The sequence below is a fragment of the Anser cygnoides genome, chromosome 2, assembly GCF_040182565.1.
Source record: "Anser cygnoides isolate HZ-2024a breed goose chromosome 2, Taihu_goose_T2T_genome, whole genome shotgun sequence".
NCBI classification, from domain to species: Eukaryota; Metazoa; Chordata; class Aves; order Anseriformes; family Anatidae; genus Anser; species Anser cygnoides.
In genome coordinates, this window is record NC_089874.1 from 15,088,466 (window position 1) to 15,104,702 (window position 16,237).

Sequence of the window (16,237 nt, forward strand, 5' to 3'; positions counted from 1 at the left end):
GGGTGTGGTTTGTTTTTTGTTTTGTTTTGTTTTATTGATTGTTTGCTTTTGGCAAAAAAAAAAGTACATGTATGTGCCCATAGCTGTATTTTTCAAAAGCTGTCAGTTAAGTTCCCATCACTTCATCTTTAGGCATTTGCTTAGAACTTCAGCTTATATAGCAGCTTTGTATCATTTAGTAAATGTAACGTTTCTTCACACACAATCTTCTTTGGGAAAGTTTCATCAATTTCCATTGCTAGAACCGGTGATTGAAACACCTAAAAACTGAGCCAAAATTGCACATTCACCCGTAGCAGCCAACACCAACAGCAGGGCTGATATCATTAGATACAGCATGATTTTATCAAATAAGGAGAGGTTTGGATGTTTGTGGAGCTGATGCTGTTATTTCCTCTGTGATGTTTAGGAACACTGCAAATAACAGGAGCTGATTGTTTTTATACCTTTTTTATTGTAACGGTGTGAGACAGAAGGGTGCTTACAATGTGTTCAAAGTACTATTTTGAATGGGTTTAGATTCTATTTTTCAAGTTGTGGCATAAGAAACAGATCAAATGAAAGAAAGAGCAAATGTGTAATCTTCTGCCAGATAATGTTGTGTTTTGAGTCTTCTACCATAGGAGGTACTCCATTATTAAATAGCTTGTTCTGGGGGCATTAATGAGCCGAGCTGAGACATAATTTGTAGTGAATAATTAATAACAGCAGTTGAGGGACTGTGTTGATGAATGCTCTTTGAGTAGTTTGAATTTCCTGGAATGTTCAAGGATAATCCACAAAAAACTGGTGTGTAATGAATGCTATGCTTGGGACTGACTCTCTGACTCGGAGCTCTGCCTCTGTCACCCTCGGCGTTGTAGCCGGGCTGTGCTGTGACTGTGGCACATAGGAAGATGCACCCCAGCAGTCTCAGCTTTCCTGAGCAAGCTGTGAGTGCAGTGCAGCTTTAGCCATTTTCCCAAAGCTTAGGTTTATAAAACTTGCTGGACAGTTTCGTGCAAGCCAATGTAAGTGTTCCTGCACTGAGGTTCTGTGACGGTTTCCTCAGTGCTGCTTCTACAGAGTCATCCTGAAGCCCCACTAGTGTGCACATCGTTATTCACCATTATTACACTATTTCCTACATGCCAGCCTCAAGTTATTTTGGACAATGAGAAGTTGACTGTATAAGGTATTTACAATTCAAACAACAGCTATAGGATGTGAGACTGAAAGGGGCCCCCAGGTCCTTTAGCTGGTCATCTGCTACCACAGGCACTGAGGTCACGGGTTTTTCCAAACACTTGGCTTAACTTGGGGCAGCGCAAAGTTCATGTGGTTGCTTAAAATTCCTGATTAGGCCTCTGGACACTCATTGGTTACGTGCAAAGCTTGTTTTACTGCATTGTTGGTTTTAGGTGCTTGGTGTTAATTCTTCCTTGCTTTTAAATCCTGGGAAAATAGTGGGATGAACTGGTTTGCCGTGGTTGCCTGAAGTTCTGTAGGAGAATTAGGAGTGAGACACGGGGCATTCCCAGTGCCTGATGCGTGCGTTGCCTCATGTGGAACGAGTTTCTTGGCGTGGGCACCTACAAAGGCATCATGTTGCTTTCAACTTTGCTGTTCTGGCTGGCGTTCCCAGACACTGTATCTGCTTCTTTTGTCTTTCTGGTCTTGTATAGCCAATAGGCCAATAAGAGAAGTAAAAAGATTTTTAGGGAGCTGTGCCATTACTGTGTTGGGTATTGAAGGTTTTCTGGAACAAGGGATAGTGCAGAGAGCTATAGCTTTATAGACTTCTGTGGCAGAGCAGACACCTGCTGTGTATCTAATCCCTTGATTTTCATTTCTCCAGGATAAGCATCTGTAAAAAAAAATAAAAAAGAGGTTAACATTACAATTGCATGTTTGTTTCAGAGCATACAGTAGGAGCGTAAAGTTTGAGTAGGAACAACAGTTTGGAGTGGGCTATGGTGGCCTTAATAAATGATAGTTATTATGGTAACTGCAACAGCCTATGGCCTGTATGAAATTCTGAAATGTATAATGAACAAAATAGTTTTAGTGGTCTGATTGGTTGATTTTAAACATAGATTTTCAACTGCTTAAAACAGGTCCTACAACACCCCAGATCAGCATGTTAGCATTAGGAAGAATAATGTTAGCGTAGACAAGCAATGGCGTTCTTATATAGATAAATAACAAACATGTGGATAGACTTAAACAGGGGCTTTTGCAAAGCTTTGATTTTCATACTAAATAAAAATCACATGCTAGATTTTTTTGTGCTTTGGAAAAAAAAATATTGTTTTCCTAAACCATTTTTTAATCCATCCAAAGCATTAAACCGAAGACATTTTTGAATATGGAACATGTTTTTTGGTACTGAATTAAATCCTTAAAATGGATGTAACTGGAAATGTAACAGGCCTGTTTTGCAGTATTTTCATGGGCTAGCATTTCTGCCTATAAAGACGTACCAAAGTTAATCCACATATAATATGCAAAAAACTTTTCCTTGATGGGATTAAAATTAAAGCAGACCACATTTCCCATAAAATCTTAGAATTCAAATGTAGTTTTTGATATTTAGCAGCTGCTGCTTGATTTGAACAAGAGTGCAGTATCCGCCAGATGTGACTTATTAACTTAGCTAATATGAATAATGAGTCTCAGTGTATACGTGCAAATAAGATTCATTAGTGTTTATCTAATGTATGGGAGATTAAAATACTTAACTTAGGAAGAGTTAAAAGACAAAGTAGGCATAAGAATTTTAGTTGTTTAGTTGGCTTACACCTGATGTCATTTTATAAACTAGGTAAGTAGACAGTTTAGGCTCTTATAACCTCTAACGCAACACATGAGTGTTTGATTAAAAAAAAAAAAAAAAAGGAAGGAAAGATAAAAGGCTTTGTAGTATTTCTGGAAGAAACTCAAATGGAAACTTGGAATGCGCATGATGCTACCCGATCAGGAGGCAGGCTTTTCTTTGCTGGAGGTCCAGTTTGAAATCTGAATGAGCTGCTGTTGTTATATTTATCTTTAGTGCCTAGCCACACTGGGATGCATCAGCTCTCAGTAATTCCTCCTGAGGAGAGGCCTCGACTGAAGTCAGAGAGGTGTGATACAGGCCACCTACATTGCTCTGTTTTCAGTCCCTCCAGCACTAATACATCTACATTTACAAGAGTACCAAACATCACGCCCCATAAAACAGTTGTTGACCAATGAAGCTGTTGTTTTGGTTCCTTAAAGCTGCTTGATATCAATGTTATATGTTTGTATTTGTGATGCCATGCGATAAAAGTGAGTGTTACCATGTTTTCATGTATCTCAGTTTAGAAGGTTGCCTGGTATGACAGCAGTGTCACCTTCCTGACTTGGAGGACAAAGCAATCAGAGTCCTCTCTGATGCCAAGGATGTCTTTGCACAGCTTTGTCTAGCTGACATCTCCTTTCTCCTGCATATATCACATACGCTTCAAAATAAGAATTCTGTTATAAATAGTTTGAGGTAAATTTTACTGGCTTCCTAATGTATGGAAGTTACGGTTTCTTAGTTTCACAGGTGCTTTTTGAGAAAGGAATAAAGAATGAATGCTATGTTAAAATCTTCTAAAGACTGAAACTATCCTGGGAAAGGCTGTGACCTTCGGCTGGTTCCCCATTATTGGAACCAAATGAGTACATCTGTGATTTTGCATATTCCATTCCTTTTGCTTTTATATCTTACATTGCTTTGACCTGGTGGGCTCTCAGAAGTCCCTGGAACTTCAAACTTACCTTTCAAGAACTTGGGGTTTCCAGTCAAGCAAATTCAAAATGACACATTTGCGAGGCAAAAGCTGGGTAGGCCAACAAAATAAGGATTAAACAAGGGCTAATAGGCTTAGGGCTGCAATGTGGGAAGACTGGACAGAGAAAGATTTAGGGCTGGTAAAACGAGTAGTGTTGATGGGGTCATCAGAGGCATTAGTTGGGGTTTGTGCTATGGTTGCTTAATCTATCACATGAACATGATCATTATATACGAAGGGTGTGTTTGTGTATGTACAGCCATACATGTGTTTATACAGGAGCCCTGTAAATGTCTCCATTTGTGTTGTCTGGAAATACAGTTACTCCTTAGGTGTGGGATGCAGAGCTTTATTATTTGCCTCTGTGAAAGAAAACAGCACTGCATTGGATTTTTGCTTAGAGTCGCATGATTAACTTATTTCTTTTCTCCACACATAATCACAAAGCAACTTGCAGACAAGTTTCAGTGGCTTAATAGCTGCTGAGAAGACAGCATGTCTAAGCTTGCAAGAGAATGAACTTCTCTGTAGAGAATGCAGCCGGATTTGTAGCTGCAGCAAGCCACTTTGAAAACCTGTCCCAGATTGATTGAAAATTGTTTCCCCCGTTAGGTGGGAGGAGGTTTTTCTTTTTTGTTAGGTTTCTTTTTTTTTTTTTTTCACCCATCTCATGCTGCTTATTCACCAGCTGAACCCTGATGAGATTTTATGAAGGGAAGAAGTCCCAAGCAAGAAATTTCTTTGTAGTGTTTAAAACATAAAAGGATAAGTAGGAGATGCTGTTACTAGCACGATGAAATAGGCTTATTGCACTGTTAGTGTCAAGGTCCATTTTAATGTCATATTAAAAATTATATCAAGTTTTTAATGAGATCAGAAACAGATCTTATGTAGAAGAGGAAAGTAATTTCCCCCTTTTTATCTTTTTTTTTGTTTGTTTTAAATCTCCAAATATATCTAAACACTGCCACAATTTTGCTCAGTCATCAAGTTTATCTTTAAATTTGCTACATATTTATATTGTATTTAAAAAGAGAAAAACTTATCTCAAGTGTCGTTTAGCATAAATTGGTGCTAAGTATGAATTTGAAGCCAAAAAAAAAATTAATAAAATCACCTACAGATATTTTCACCAATCGAATTTTTATTGCAGATTACATACTTGAGCAGCTTCATTCATCCAGCTGAAGTCATTTCAGATGACCTTTTCCTCAGCAGAGTCTGTTTGAACAGAATATTGTCCTGCTGTTAATTGTTTTGGACATAATATGTGAAAAATCTTAAGGGAGTTGAATTTTGTTGTTTAGGGTTCACAGTACGTAAATTTGCTTGCATATTTACTGCTGGTCTGTCAAAGTGTATGAAGCAATAAATTTCTCTCACAGATCAACTTATCATGAAAACAGTATTGAGGTGTTTGATTGACATAGTGAAACTGTTAATTTAGAGTATATCAAGATCAAATGGAAGTTATTGCAATTAGGAAGTGATTGTGTTCTCAGTTTAAATTTTTAAACGGTGTATTTTAGATTTCTGTGCATTTTTGTGCTGTATTCGGGAATTTCTATGGTTTGTCACGTTTAGATTCTTAATATTCAGTACAATTTCAACATAAATTTTACTTTTTGTAGTGGTTGATGTTTAGTTTATCGAGGAGAGTAAATGTACATTCAGTGTTTCTGTACTATAAAGCACTTAGGTTAACAAAGGATTCAGCCAATCTTAATACATTTTTTCCTTTTCCCGCCAACCCCCCCCCCCCCCCCCCCAACTTTGGTTAAAATGTCAAGGTATCAGGCTAAAACCTTGCTGCTAATTTCGCTGAGAATGGCTCCTTTTTGTCACACATACCTAGACCTTCTTCGGTACCATGAAGTGGTACAAATATTACAGCCTGTACTTCCATATCCATAGTCCTTGAATCTTAATGGTTCAGTTCTCAAATATCACATTTGTCTTGCAAGTGTTTCGAGAAGTTGTGGGGCATGAAAAAGAAATGTTCATTCTCTCTCTTGCTTTCTCTTTCTAAAATCTACGTTTAAGCATATGATACTGACATGATGCAAAGATTATGGAGCAAAAGGCTTCCCATGTCCCCAAAACAGTGGATACAGTTAGGTGGGGAACCAAGCTGGCTTAGCTGAAAAAAGCTGTGGATACCCAATGAAGCCCCTAAGTAATCTAGCGTTAACCCAGTAATGGTCATCTATTCTCTGGATGAGTCGAGCAATTTTCTCATGGCTTCAGTACAAGCCAGGAGGCTGCTTGTCTCTCTTTTGTTCATGTGCACGATCTGCTCGTTCCTGTGCAGCTCCAAGGAGTAGTTTGCTCCCAGCTTAGGCGTTCAGTTTCATCTTCACACTTGGGTGTCTGTAGCTTTGTATTAGATTGTCTCCTTATTTAAGTCTGTGGAAAATAAGCAAGCAGAAGAATCACATCAGGGGTAGTGCTGAGCTGATAATGCAGCTCTTGGTCTCAGTGCAGAGAAGAAGCGTAGCGGCCTTGAGCCAAGTCCCTGGGGATGCTGCCTGAGGCACGACCCTTTGGCATGTAGAAATACACCCGGCAGACTCTGTGGAGAAGGAGTTTTGTTCCCTGCGCTGGAAAGGAGATCATTGTGGCTGAAGTGCTTGCATATTTTTTAGAACATTAGAAACTACTGGGAAGAGGAGGGATTGATTGTAAAATTATGATAACAGTAGTAAAGACAAATCCGATAAGCTTATGTGCTTCTTTGGATTACCCATACATCCTGCCTTGGCTTTATCTCCCTTTTGGCTCACTAGCTTTTACTCCTACCATTACTTATTAACGAAAATGAAAGTGATCAGTGCTATGGAAACTCAAAGGTAATGCGCTTCTCGCTCGGATTGCTTTACTCTGCAGCTACCTGACAAAAGGTGCATCTCAAGTGTACCCTGCAGCTAGTGCTTTTGTGATCTAAACAGGAAAATTAGGCTTGTAATTTTGCCAAAATTTGTGGTTTTTATTTTTTTTTTTAATCCGGTACTTTTTCCATGGCCACAGTGCACGTTTCCAATCCTGACAGCCCAGATAACGCTAATTTGCAAGGCCAAGAGATGTGTTTGGAAAATGGGATTCCTGAGCAAACCAACCTGGCTATGGCACTTGGAGAGAGGGTGTTATTTTTTTCATTTAATTGAGGAAGTATTGTTGTTTGTTATAACAAAAACATGGTTATGTGTGTGTGTCTAATGGGAGGGAAAGGGCTGGTGAGCACATTAAGGCTCATGCTTTTAACCAAGTGGGAAAAGGCAGAGCTCCTGTTTTTCTTCCCTTGGCTGTTGCAGTGCTCTCAGCAATCTGACTTCCTTCCCATCTGACATTTTCACATTGCATTTCTAGGTCAATGGTGACAAAACTAACATGCTTGTGCCCAAATTGATAATCTCAGTCTGCTGTACTCCACATGGCTTTCACATCCATCTTTGCAGTAGTCTGTGTTTGGATTTCAGAAGAGCCTGTCAGCTTTGCATTTCCGTAGGTCTTAAGAAACAGGGATGGCTCAGCAGGCAAAAGTTGGCTTGTGATGTGTACTGCCCTGCTCCCAGAGTCTGGGAGTAGAGAAATAAGAGGAGGGAGGTTTGCAAAGAGATGAGAGTGACATGGAAAAAGTCGGTATAAAATCCAAGTCAGTAAGAGGGGTAATCTTAGCAAATCTTATTTGCTGAGATTGTGAGAAAATTGGCCAGATTAATTCTTCCAGAGAAGAACTGCTGACTATGGGGACTTAACATGCACGTTCTGGTGGGTGTTCTACTGCTGCTGCTTCTTGGGGGTGAGAAAATAACAGCACACTTGGGCTCACCATTACCTTTCCCCAGCACTGTACCCACACCTGCTGCCTCCACGCGTGCCACTGCTCTGTTAGGGCATCCCGGGGTCCCCTGCTCCCAGCCTGTCCCCATGGCACTTGCCGGCCACCCCGAATTTGGCAGAGGCAAAGCGAGAAGGCACTTGGTTGCCCTTGCACGGCTGTTGGGTGCACGGTCAATGTCACTGAGCACCTTCTTGTCAGGGGAACTGGCTGGGCTGGGACTGTAATTCCAGGTGTTCAAAACCTGTGATTGTCCCAGCCAAGCTAAAACAGAGTGGGGAGGGCAGTGAAGAACTAAAGATGTGGGTAGGAGGACAGAAGAGAAGGGAAGAGCCAGGGAAGACAGGAAAATTGGCACTCTGAACTGGATTTGATGCGAAGCCTGGCAATAGCAGAGATGTGCTGTTTCAGATCTCAGCTGTGTAATTTTCTATTTTTCCTAACACAGCTAGTTTTAAACAAAATGAGGTGAATGAGTGATTTTTGAATTTAATTTTCTTGCACATAGTTTCTCCCCATGGCTTACAAAGATGATGATATTTTAAAAGTTCTGTAGGTTTTCAAATCAGAAAATATTTCTGATGCAGCTTTTTTGGCTCGTAAGGTACCTTAAGTGCGAGTTGGTGTTAATGGCACATTCAGTAATGACATGTGATTCAATTATTTTACTAGACAGAGAAGCACTTAGACACAAGCATAAGATATTTCTGAATCTAGGCGTCAGTTGCAGGTGATTGAAAATAGAGTATTTGTGCATGTTTCTTCAAATAATTACTGTGGAAAATATTGTGGCATTGTACTTAAAAGCACTTTTTTTAATGCTAATAGCTGTGGAACGAAGAGAATTCCCAAAGAGAAATGCTCTTCTATAATCCCATGTTAATCTTCCTGACAGAAAGCAGAGGAAGAGGAGCTTGTTCTCACACCTGATGGCACCAGGGAATTCCTGACATTTGAAGTTCCGCTTAATGACTCTGGGTCAGCCGGACTTGGTGTGAGTGTCAAAGGGAATCGGTCAAAAGAAAACCATGCCGACTTAGGAATCTTTGTCAAGTCCATTATTAATGGTGGAGCAGCGTCCAAGGTAAGAGGGAACATCTGTGTACCTTTGTATTCCTCTTTTTTCCATAATTGGGCTGTTTTGAAAATGAACACAGGTTCAGGAAGAGATTGCTCTTTAACTAGTATTTTTGATTTATACCATCAAAGGTAACATTTAGATTTCTACAGAAATTCACCTTTATGCATCTGATGATTTAAACAGACTTTAAAGATTCTTATGACAGACACAAGCTTCTGTCAATATGTGCTATTTGTGCAGATTATGATAATAGCTTTAAGTACAAATCTATAGATGATTGGAATAGATATTTCCTACAATGCTTGTAATAGAAGCTATTGCACCAGTGTGCATATGGCTATAAACTATTAGGACTAAGTATAGTTATTTGATTATTTTTCTTTGGTTGTTTTCTTCCCCCTCTCTCCAGAAGACTACACTTCTTTCATAGAGGGTTTTGTGTAACTGGCTATATAACCTTTCAATTTCCAGGATGGCAGGCTTCGAGTGAATGATCAACTAATAGCGGTAAATGGAGAATCGTTATTGGGCAAAACAAATCAAGATGCTATGGAAACCTTACGAAGGTCCATGTCCACTGAAGGAAACAAACGAGGAATGATTCAGCTTATTGTGGCGAGGCGAATAAGTAAATGCAATGAGGTAATACACTTTTGATATTGGAATTGGGAGTTTTAACTTCTTCAAAGGTATTTGTGTTTATAAGAGATGTCATGTTTCCTCTGAGAGTAGGAAAATAATATTTGAGGAACTAAAGAAAGAGAGAATTACAAAATGATCTGAAATTCAGTGTTAGACATGCTAACCTTATTACCGGATCAATAAAGTTTTTCTTTTGAGTATTTTCATCAATGAATAACAGGATACACTGAATAAAGCTATATTGATTTTGTAATTGGATCCCACTGCTTATGTGATTTTTGTTCTTCAGAGGTTTTTATGTAGGTCTATTGAATCTTTCATTTATAGACTTGGTGTTAACTGACTTGCTCCTTTGTCGCTTTCAATTTTTTTTAATTAAGAGTAGAACTCATATTTCATTACTATATTTTATCTAAGCAATTAAAAGTTCTGTGTAAAGATTCTATAAAACTTGATGCAAATAATTCTGTTATTTCTGATTTTCAATATGTTGTGGCTTGGCCTTTGTTGCAGGGAAGTATGAAATACTGAATTCAGGGCTAAGTAGTGATTCTTTTTCTGATATTGTTTGCAGCTTCTGTCTCCTCCAGTACTGTGTTAATGTGTTGATGTTTTGAAATGTTTTCATGATTTGTAATAGTTTATCTTCTAGATTAATGTAAATAATGCTCTCTAGTAGAAATATGTGGACATGTGATACTGAGAAGGACTGCAGATACTGTGGAGGATAGAGTTAGACTTCAAAATGGTTTTGATACATTGGAGAAATGCACTGTGTTAAATAGTGTGCAGCTGAATGGGAGGTCAGGGAGGCATCTGTTCTTAAGACAACCAAAAGTCATTCTTTCACGCTTGCTAACACCAGCAAGGTCTCACCTGGAATATTTTTTTCTTGAGTATCATGCTTCAGAAAATGATGTGCACAAATGGGTTTAGGGGTTTCCCCCGATCCTACCTAGGGAGAAAGGGCATGGTTTATTTTTTAATGCATAAAATTGATCTTAAAAAAATCCAGTTTGTACCTTCTTATAAAATCTTGTTTGAAAAAGACGCTAGTCTTTCTGAAAGTATTAAGCTCTTCTTGATTGCTTATACACAGCTTTAATATGTGTACACACAGTGCTGGAAAGCCGGTTTGGAGGCACATGGATTCTCACCTGGTATTGAAATAATTCTGGCCTTTTAATATTTGGTAAAGATTTAGCAAGAATTCTGAACTTGGACCCAGAGAGTGTAGACTATAGTTTGTAGACTGTTTCTTATTTCTACCTAATTTCAGGTGTATTTTATATGTTTCTACATAGGATGAAATATTTTAGGTTGTTTTGGTTTGGTTTGTTTGTTTGTTTGTTTCAGAAAGGTTATGGAAGGTGTTCACTCTTCTCTTAATAAAAGTCTTCTAGAGCAAATGTATTAAGACAGTGTTTGTGAACACAATTGGAGCAAATCCAGCAATGATGAACCAAAGACATTGTTCCTTAAATCCATTACAATTGATGCTCATTCACATCAAGAATAGTTTGTTGCCCTACACCTGTTTGACATTTACAAACTTATTTTGCAGAAATCACATGGCAAAAGTGGCACAGCTTGGTCTACAGTGCATGTGCTCTGAGATGTAGGAAGTGATGTTAGAACCAGATCTAGATACACTGGAATGGATGTGTATCAGGAGCAGCGCGGGAAGCTGTGTTTGTCTGGGCCTGCTTTGGGGGGGTTTGTGCATTTCCTAACACCTTAATAAGTTAGTGAGATGAGCCATAATGATTTGGGAAGTGGCGATATTCGGTTGTTTGGTACAATGATCATTTTTACGAAACAATTTTTTGGTAACATTTTTTTCTCAGGAATTCTTGCTGTCATCATATTCAGCCAAAGGAAGTACAGTGTCAATACTCTTTGCATATCTTAATTTGATGAAAGCACAAGTTGCATGGACATAAAACTGTGGTAATATTATTTATGCATATTACATGAATACCACATATGAATAGAGTATTCAGGCAGTTCAACCCCCAGATAACGGGTGTGTGGGCTGGTACCTAGCTGGAGAGCAGCACTACATGACTGAGCCTTCCAGTGATGGTCGCTTTCCCATGGAGCGTAAGATATTGGCCGTGTCTGGCAGCAGTAGCTAAATTATGCTTATTTCAGCAACTTTGATTTCTTAGACACACTGGTACATAGGTGTCCCCTTAGAATATTCTTGTATCTGCTACCAGAGAAGTATACGGTCTCAGCCAAGATTTTTAGTAGTAGATCCAAAAATACATGACATCTGACTGGCAGAAAGTTCATGAGCTTGCAGACTAAAAGTAAAAGCTTCATAAGGGCAGACCCTATCATACGTTTTACCAGCTTGTTCCTCAGAAATGGGTTTTTATTGTTTTTGCTCAAAGACAAAACAAAATGTTTGCCTTTTGACAACTCTTTTATTTTCCCTGATATTTCATATGCCTTGCCTCACTTTTGGTTCTCCAAACGTGTCACCATAAAATAACAAAAACAAGGATCCCGTTCAATTGATTCCTTTCCTGTGTTGATTCAAGGTTTTAGTGGAATAGAGCCTGATTACATTCCCCTTGGTGCATAGTCAACAGAATTGTTTATTCCATTCCAGTGACATGGTCAATCCCACACCGCAGGCCATGGTCAGGCTTCTGCCTCCTGGAATTCCTTGCCTTGCTCCGAAACAGCCTCAAATGTCTCTGAAGGGGAATTTAGCCTGTGGAATCTGTACAAGGGGTGATAGTGCCAATGCAAAAAAGAATTATGCTTAGTGTCTGGATGATAAAAACATTTGCTGTCTGGCTGCTAAAAAACACCGGCAAGGGAAAAAAAAAAAAAAGAATAAAAGAATGCTCTACTTGTCTTCTCCCCCCCTCTGGCTTCAAGTCCAGTAATTGTTTTCACATTTGCAAAATGAAACTGAATTCTTTTGAGATAGATAAGCAACTGCAACTCATCTTTTCTCTTCAGTGAAATAGAGTTTGAACTGGATTCTAAGGAAGTAGTATGAATACTGTTCTTTAATTGTTAATATTCATTTTCATAATCAGCCCTAAGCATTGTGTGGGGGAGAGAATTGGTGTGACAGTGCCATTCTTTTGGATTTCTGTTCAGGCCAGAATTTTCATGTGTTTGTGATCCTTTTCATGTTTAGGCTCTTGTCTATAATGGAGGATGGCTCCATCCCTAGGTGTTGGTTTAGAAAGGCAGGGGCGTTTGCCTCCCTTCTGCTGCAAAGGAGCTATTTTTTTTTTCATCAAAAAGTAGTCTTAGGCTTCCATAGTTTACCTGAACATAAAACTGTTTCAAAATGTAGTGATGTCACCTCTGATACTCCTTTTTTGTGCAAGCATTATTCTCATGCAGCCTCACCAGTTCCCATGTTATAGACTCAGCTTCCAAAGCATTTACAGTAACAATAACAGCACACATAAAAACACCATAGGAGTATTATCCTGTCTTCAGAGAGGTAGTGAGGAGATCATTTACATCATCAGTTCTGACATAACTGTAAACTCAGAAGAGACCACAAACTTCCCAGAAGGTAAAAAGCATTTTTATGCTGTTGTGGTTTTCCTGGACTGAAGGGTTGCCTGTCAAAAGGATTTTCATTGACTCACCAGGAGACAGAGTATAACCCATCCAGGTTTTCAAGTGAATTATCTTGTAGTAAATATTGATAAAAGCATGGAGCAAGTGGTAGTTATGAATGAACTCCAAGCCAAGGCTGAGTGTTAGAGTTGTTCTCCTGTTCGCATTGCTTCTACATAGAGTACAGTAATAACATTGACTCTGTGACTACACTAGTGTAAACCTCACAAAGCTTTGTTTAATATCTCAGCCACTCCAGACCAAATCACACAGTGAGCATATGATGGATGTTGTTAGATTAGCGCAACAAAAACATTTTTCTAACATTTAGCTCAGGCTTTGTATATATCTAAGGTTCTGTCCGCCCCCTTTCAGAAAAGTTAAATACGCTGTTCCAATCTATGTTTACAGCTTTCAGCCTTGCCCTCTGTGATTAGCATTTTGTGTTGACTCTTCAACATTTTACGATATAAGCAGGGAGACTTTAAGTTATATTTCCAAAGTTGTGCAGATGGTGGCAAAAACAGGAAGAATAACAATGGTATTGACTTGATAATCCCATATGGCCAGTGTGTAACAGGTCAGTTTTCACAGGATGCGGCCATCAGCTTTTTTGGATCTTTAACTCAGGGTTGACATTTTTTTAATTACTGAGGAGCTTAAGATTTAAGGAGAAGCACTGGAGCCTCCTTGCAGTGTGTTCAGTTAATTAGTGATATTATTATGATTAGCCTGTATGGGCAAACAGCTGCCGGCTCTACCACCGTAATGCATACGCAGCGCTTAGGCACAACTGTCAGCCAGATCAGTGCAGCTGGTGGCAGTATGTGCTGATTCAAGAAAATAAAGGTAATTGTTACTTTTGGAATCCTGCTCTTTTCAGTCCTGCAACCTGGACAGCTTACAGGCACAGATTGCTTGTCTGCACTCTGTTCATGTCACACGCAGTCAGCGCTTGTCTGCCATTAAGAGAGAGCACATCACCATTTTCCTCAAAATGAGAGATTTCATGGGTTTTTCTTGTCTATCTCACTTTCTTGACAGAAATAATGTCTTGCCAAACTTGCCTGAAAAAAAGATTTGCGAACGACTTGCAGACCCCCAAATTTCTGTCTGTCTGTTCATCTTTGCTCCAGTCGAAAACAGAGCATACCACAAAGTGGAGAAAGTCATGAATCCAGCCCATACAAGGCCCTTATCAACCGTATAAGTAAATTGACCTGCAGATCAGTGCGAGAATGTTCGAGTGAGTGGTTTCATTGTAAAAGAAAGGAAACAAGCGAACATCTATTCTTTTCCTGTGTCTGTGGACATATAAAACATTCAGCATCATTTTTCCCTTGATGCATTACTTACTTTGAAATTCATATGCTATGTTTGTTTGTTTGTTTGTCCTCACTGGATTAGTTTTGTGAAGTCCTTCTGGAGTTCATTTAACTGTCAAAAAGACTTTAGTATCTTCTCCAAAAACTGATTTTACTGTTCACTCCCTTCTCTAGGTCATTGGTAAAGCTGCTCATCAGCCTAAGCTGTTTCCAACCCTGATCCGTGGGGGAACTTACAGCTGACTCCTCTCCATCCTGAAGATTGATTTATGTTTCCTATCCGTTAGCCAGCTTTTGATCTGGAAAATGAAAACGTAGTCCAGTGCCATGAAAAATTAGTTTTGATATGAAGCTTTGGGAAAGGCTTTTTGAAAATGCAAATATTTTATGTCTTGTTTATTGCCTGAGAGAGCCTGGAGAACTTACTGGCATCTTTGTGCAACTTTAGCATGTCAGTGAGGTAGGATTTCCTCTGACAGAGCAGCGGTGCCTCCCCACAGACCTCTGTCTGTCATGCTCAGTGAGCTTTCTGTTTATTACAGAGCCCACCATTTTATCCAGAAAGTCAGACTCCTGGGTCTGTCCAAGATCCCCTCTTGGCCCAGGTTCTTCCTCATACCCAGTAATCTACCACCTAACTACTTTCTGCAAAGGTGCATGAGTTCCTTCCCACCATTCTGAAAGCGCTCTGTGTCCTCTGCTTGCCTTTTAGCATTATCAGAACACGAATGCAATATTTCTTAGAAATACAGTGGTAATTATACATTTAATAGTGCATGATAGTGCATATAAGTCAAAACTGACCTTTTACTGGCTATTACCTACGCTTTTCCATCTTGAAAAGTTTCTCCCTAATGTCGTATCCCAAATCATAGTTAATATTGGTAGTATTATTGTAAAATTATCTCTGTTGAAAAAGGAAGCTGAAGCATTTTGGACATATTAGCCACAGTACACTGATGAGAAAGGAAGAAGAAAGCTTGGAGAATAATTCTGTGTGACACAAAGCTTCAGTACCCTGGTTGCAGTGCAGTAAATAGCAAATTTGTATACTGGCTTCTTTAGAATCCATAACGCTTGCATGCCAGTATTTGGATAATATACTTTCTAAAGGAAAAAGAGAGTATGATTATTGTTTCCTTAAAAAAAAGAAAAAAAAAAAAGAAAAGAAGAAGTTTGTTTATGCTTTGAATATTTTGGCAATGTTCTTGTGTATAAACTTTTTTCATATTTATGTGCATAACTTCAGTTAGAATGGATGGTGGTGTTTAAGTAAAAAGGACCACATTAGTTGTCCTTTTATCATCTAGATAAGCAGCAGCTGGTCTAGTTAGTACAGATAGTGCTTTAGCAAACAGCTGGTTCTTATCTGAATGACAAAAGGCCAGGGTGGAGACCTTTTTTATTTAAAAGAAAAAAAAAGGAAAGGAAAGAAAAAAATGTTTCTATTTTTATATTTAGAGAATGGAGAGAAAAGGAGCTATAGGCAATCTGTAGTATGTAAGGTTTTCTTGTATTTTGACTAATATGATCATTTATTACAGATCAGGGCTAGGACCCAGAGAGGAAACTCTCTCTGTTCAGTGTAGAGATGAGGAGGCTCAGGGGGATCTTAGCAGCGTCTGTAAATCCCTGACAGAGTCAGTAAAGAAGTCTCTTCCAGACTCTTCTCAGTGCTACCCAGTGCCAGGATAAGAGGCTATGGGCATAAACTGAAATCTGTTTAAACATAAGAAGAAACTCTTCTGCGGGGGGAGTGGTCAAGCTCTGGCTCAGATTGCCTAAAGAGTCTCCATCCTTGGAGGTATTCAAAACCTAGCTGGAAAAGGCCCTGGGCAACCCGCCCTCGCTGACAAGGTTTGAGCAAGACGTTGGACTGGATGGTGTGCAGAGGTGCTGTCCAACCTCAGCAAGTCCTTGACTCTGAATTCTCATTCCAAGCAGTACTGCTGCTTGGGGTGGCTGGCTA

At 39.2% G+C, this 16,237-nt stretch overlaps 1 protein-coding gene across 18 annotated transcripts in view; it reads left to right on the forward strand.

Annotated features, from left to right (window-relative positions):
• The window catches only part of PARD3 (par-3 family cell polarity regulator), a 447,799-nt gene that overhangs the window by 258,813 nt on the left and 172,749 nt on the right, over nucleotides 1–16,237 (forward strand). For all 18 annotated transcript variants that reach the window (XM_066991517.1, XM_066991514.1, XM_066991515.1 and 15 more), the window contains 2 exons: nucleotides 8,516–8,704; nucleotides 9,173–9,343. In XM_066991517.1, the coding sequence (XP_066847618.1) occupies nucleotides 8,516–8,704; nucleotides 9,173–9,343 (360 nt within the window). The remainder of the gene's footprint in view (nucleotides 1–8,515; nucleotides 8,705–9,172; nucleotides 9,344–16,237) is intronic.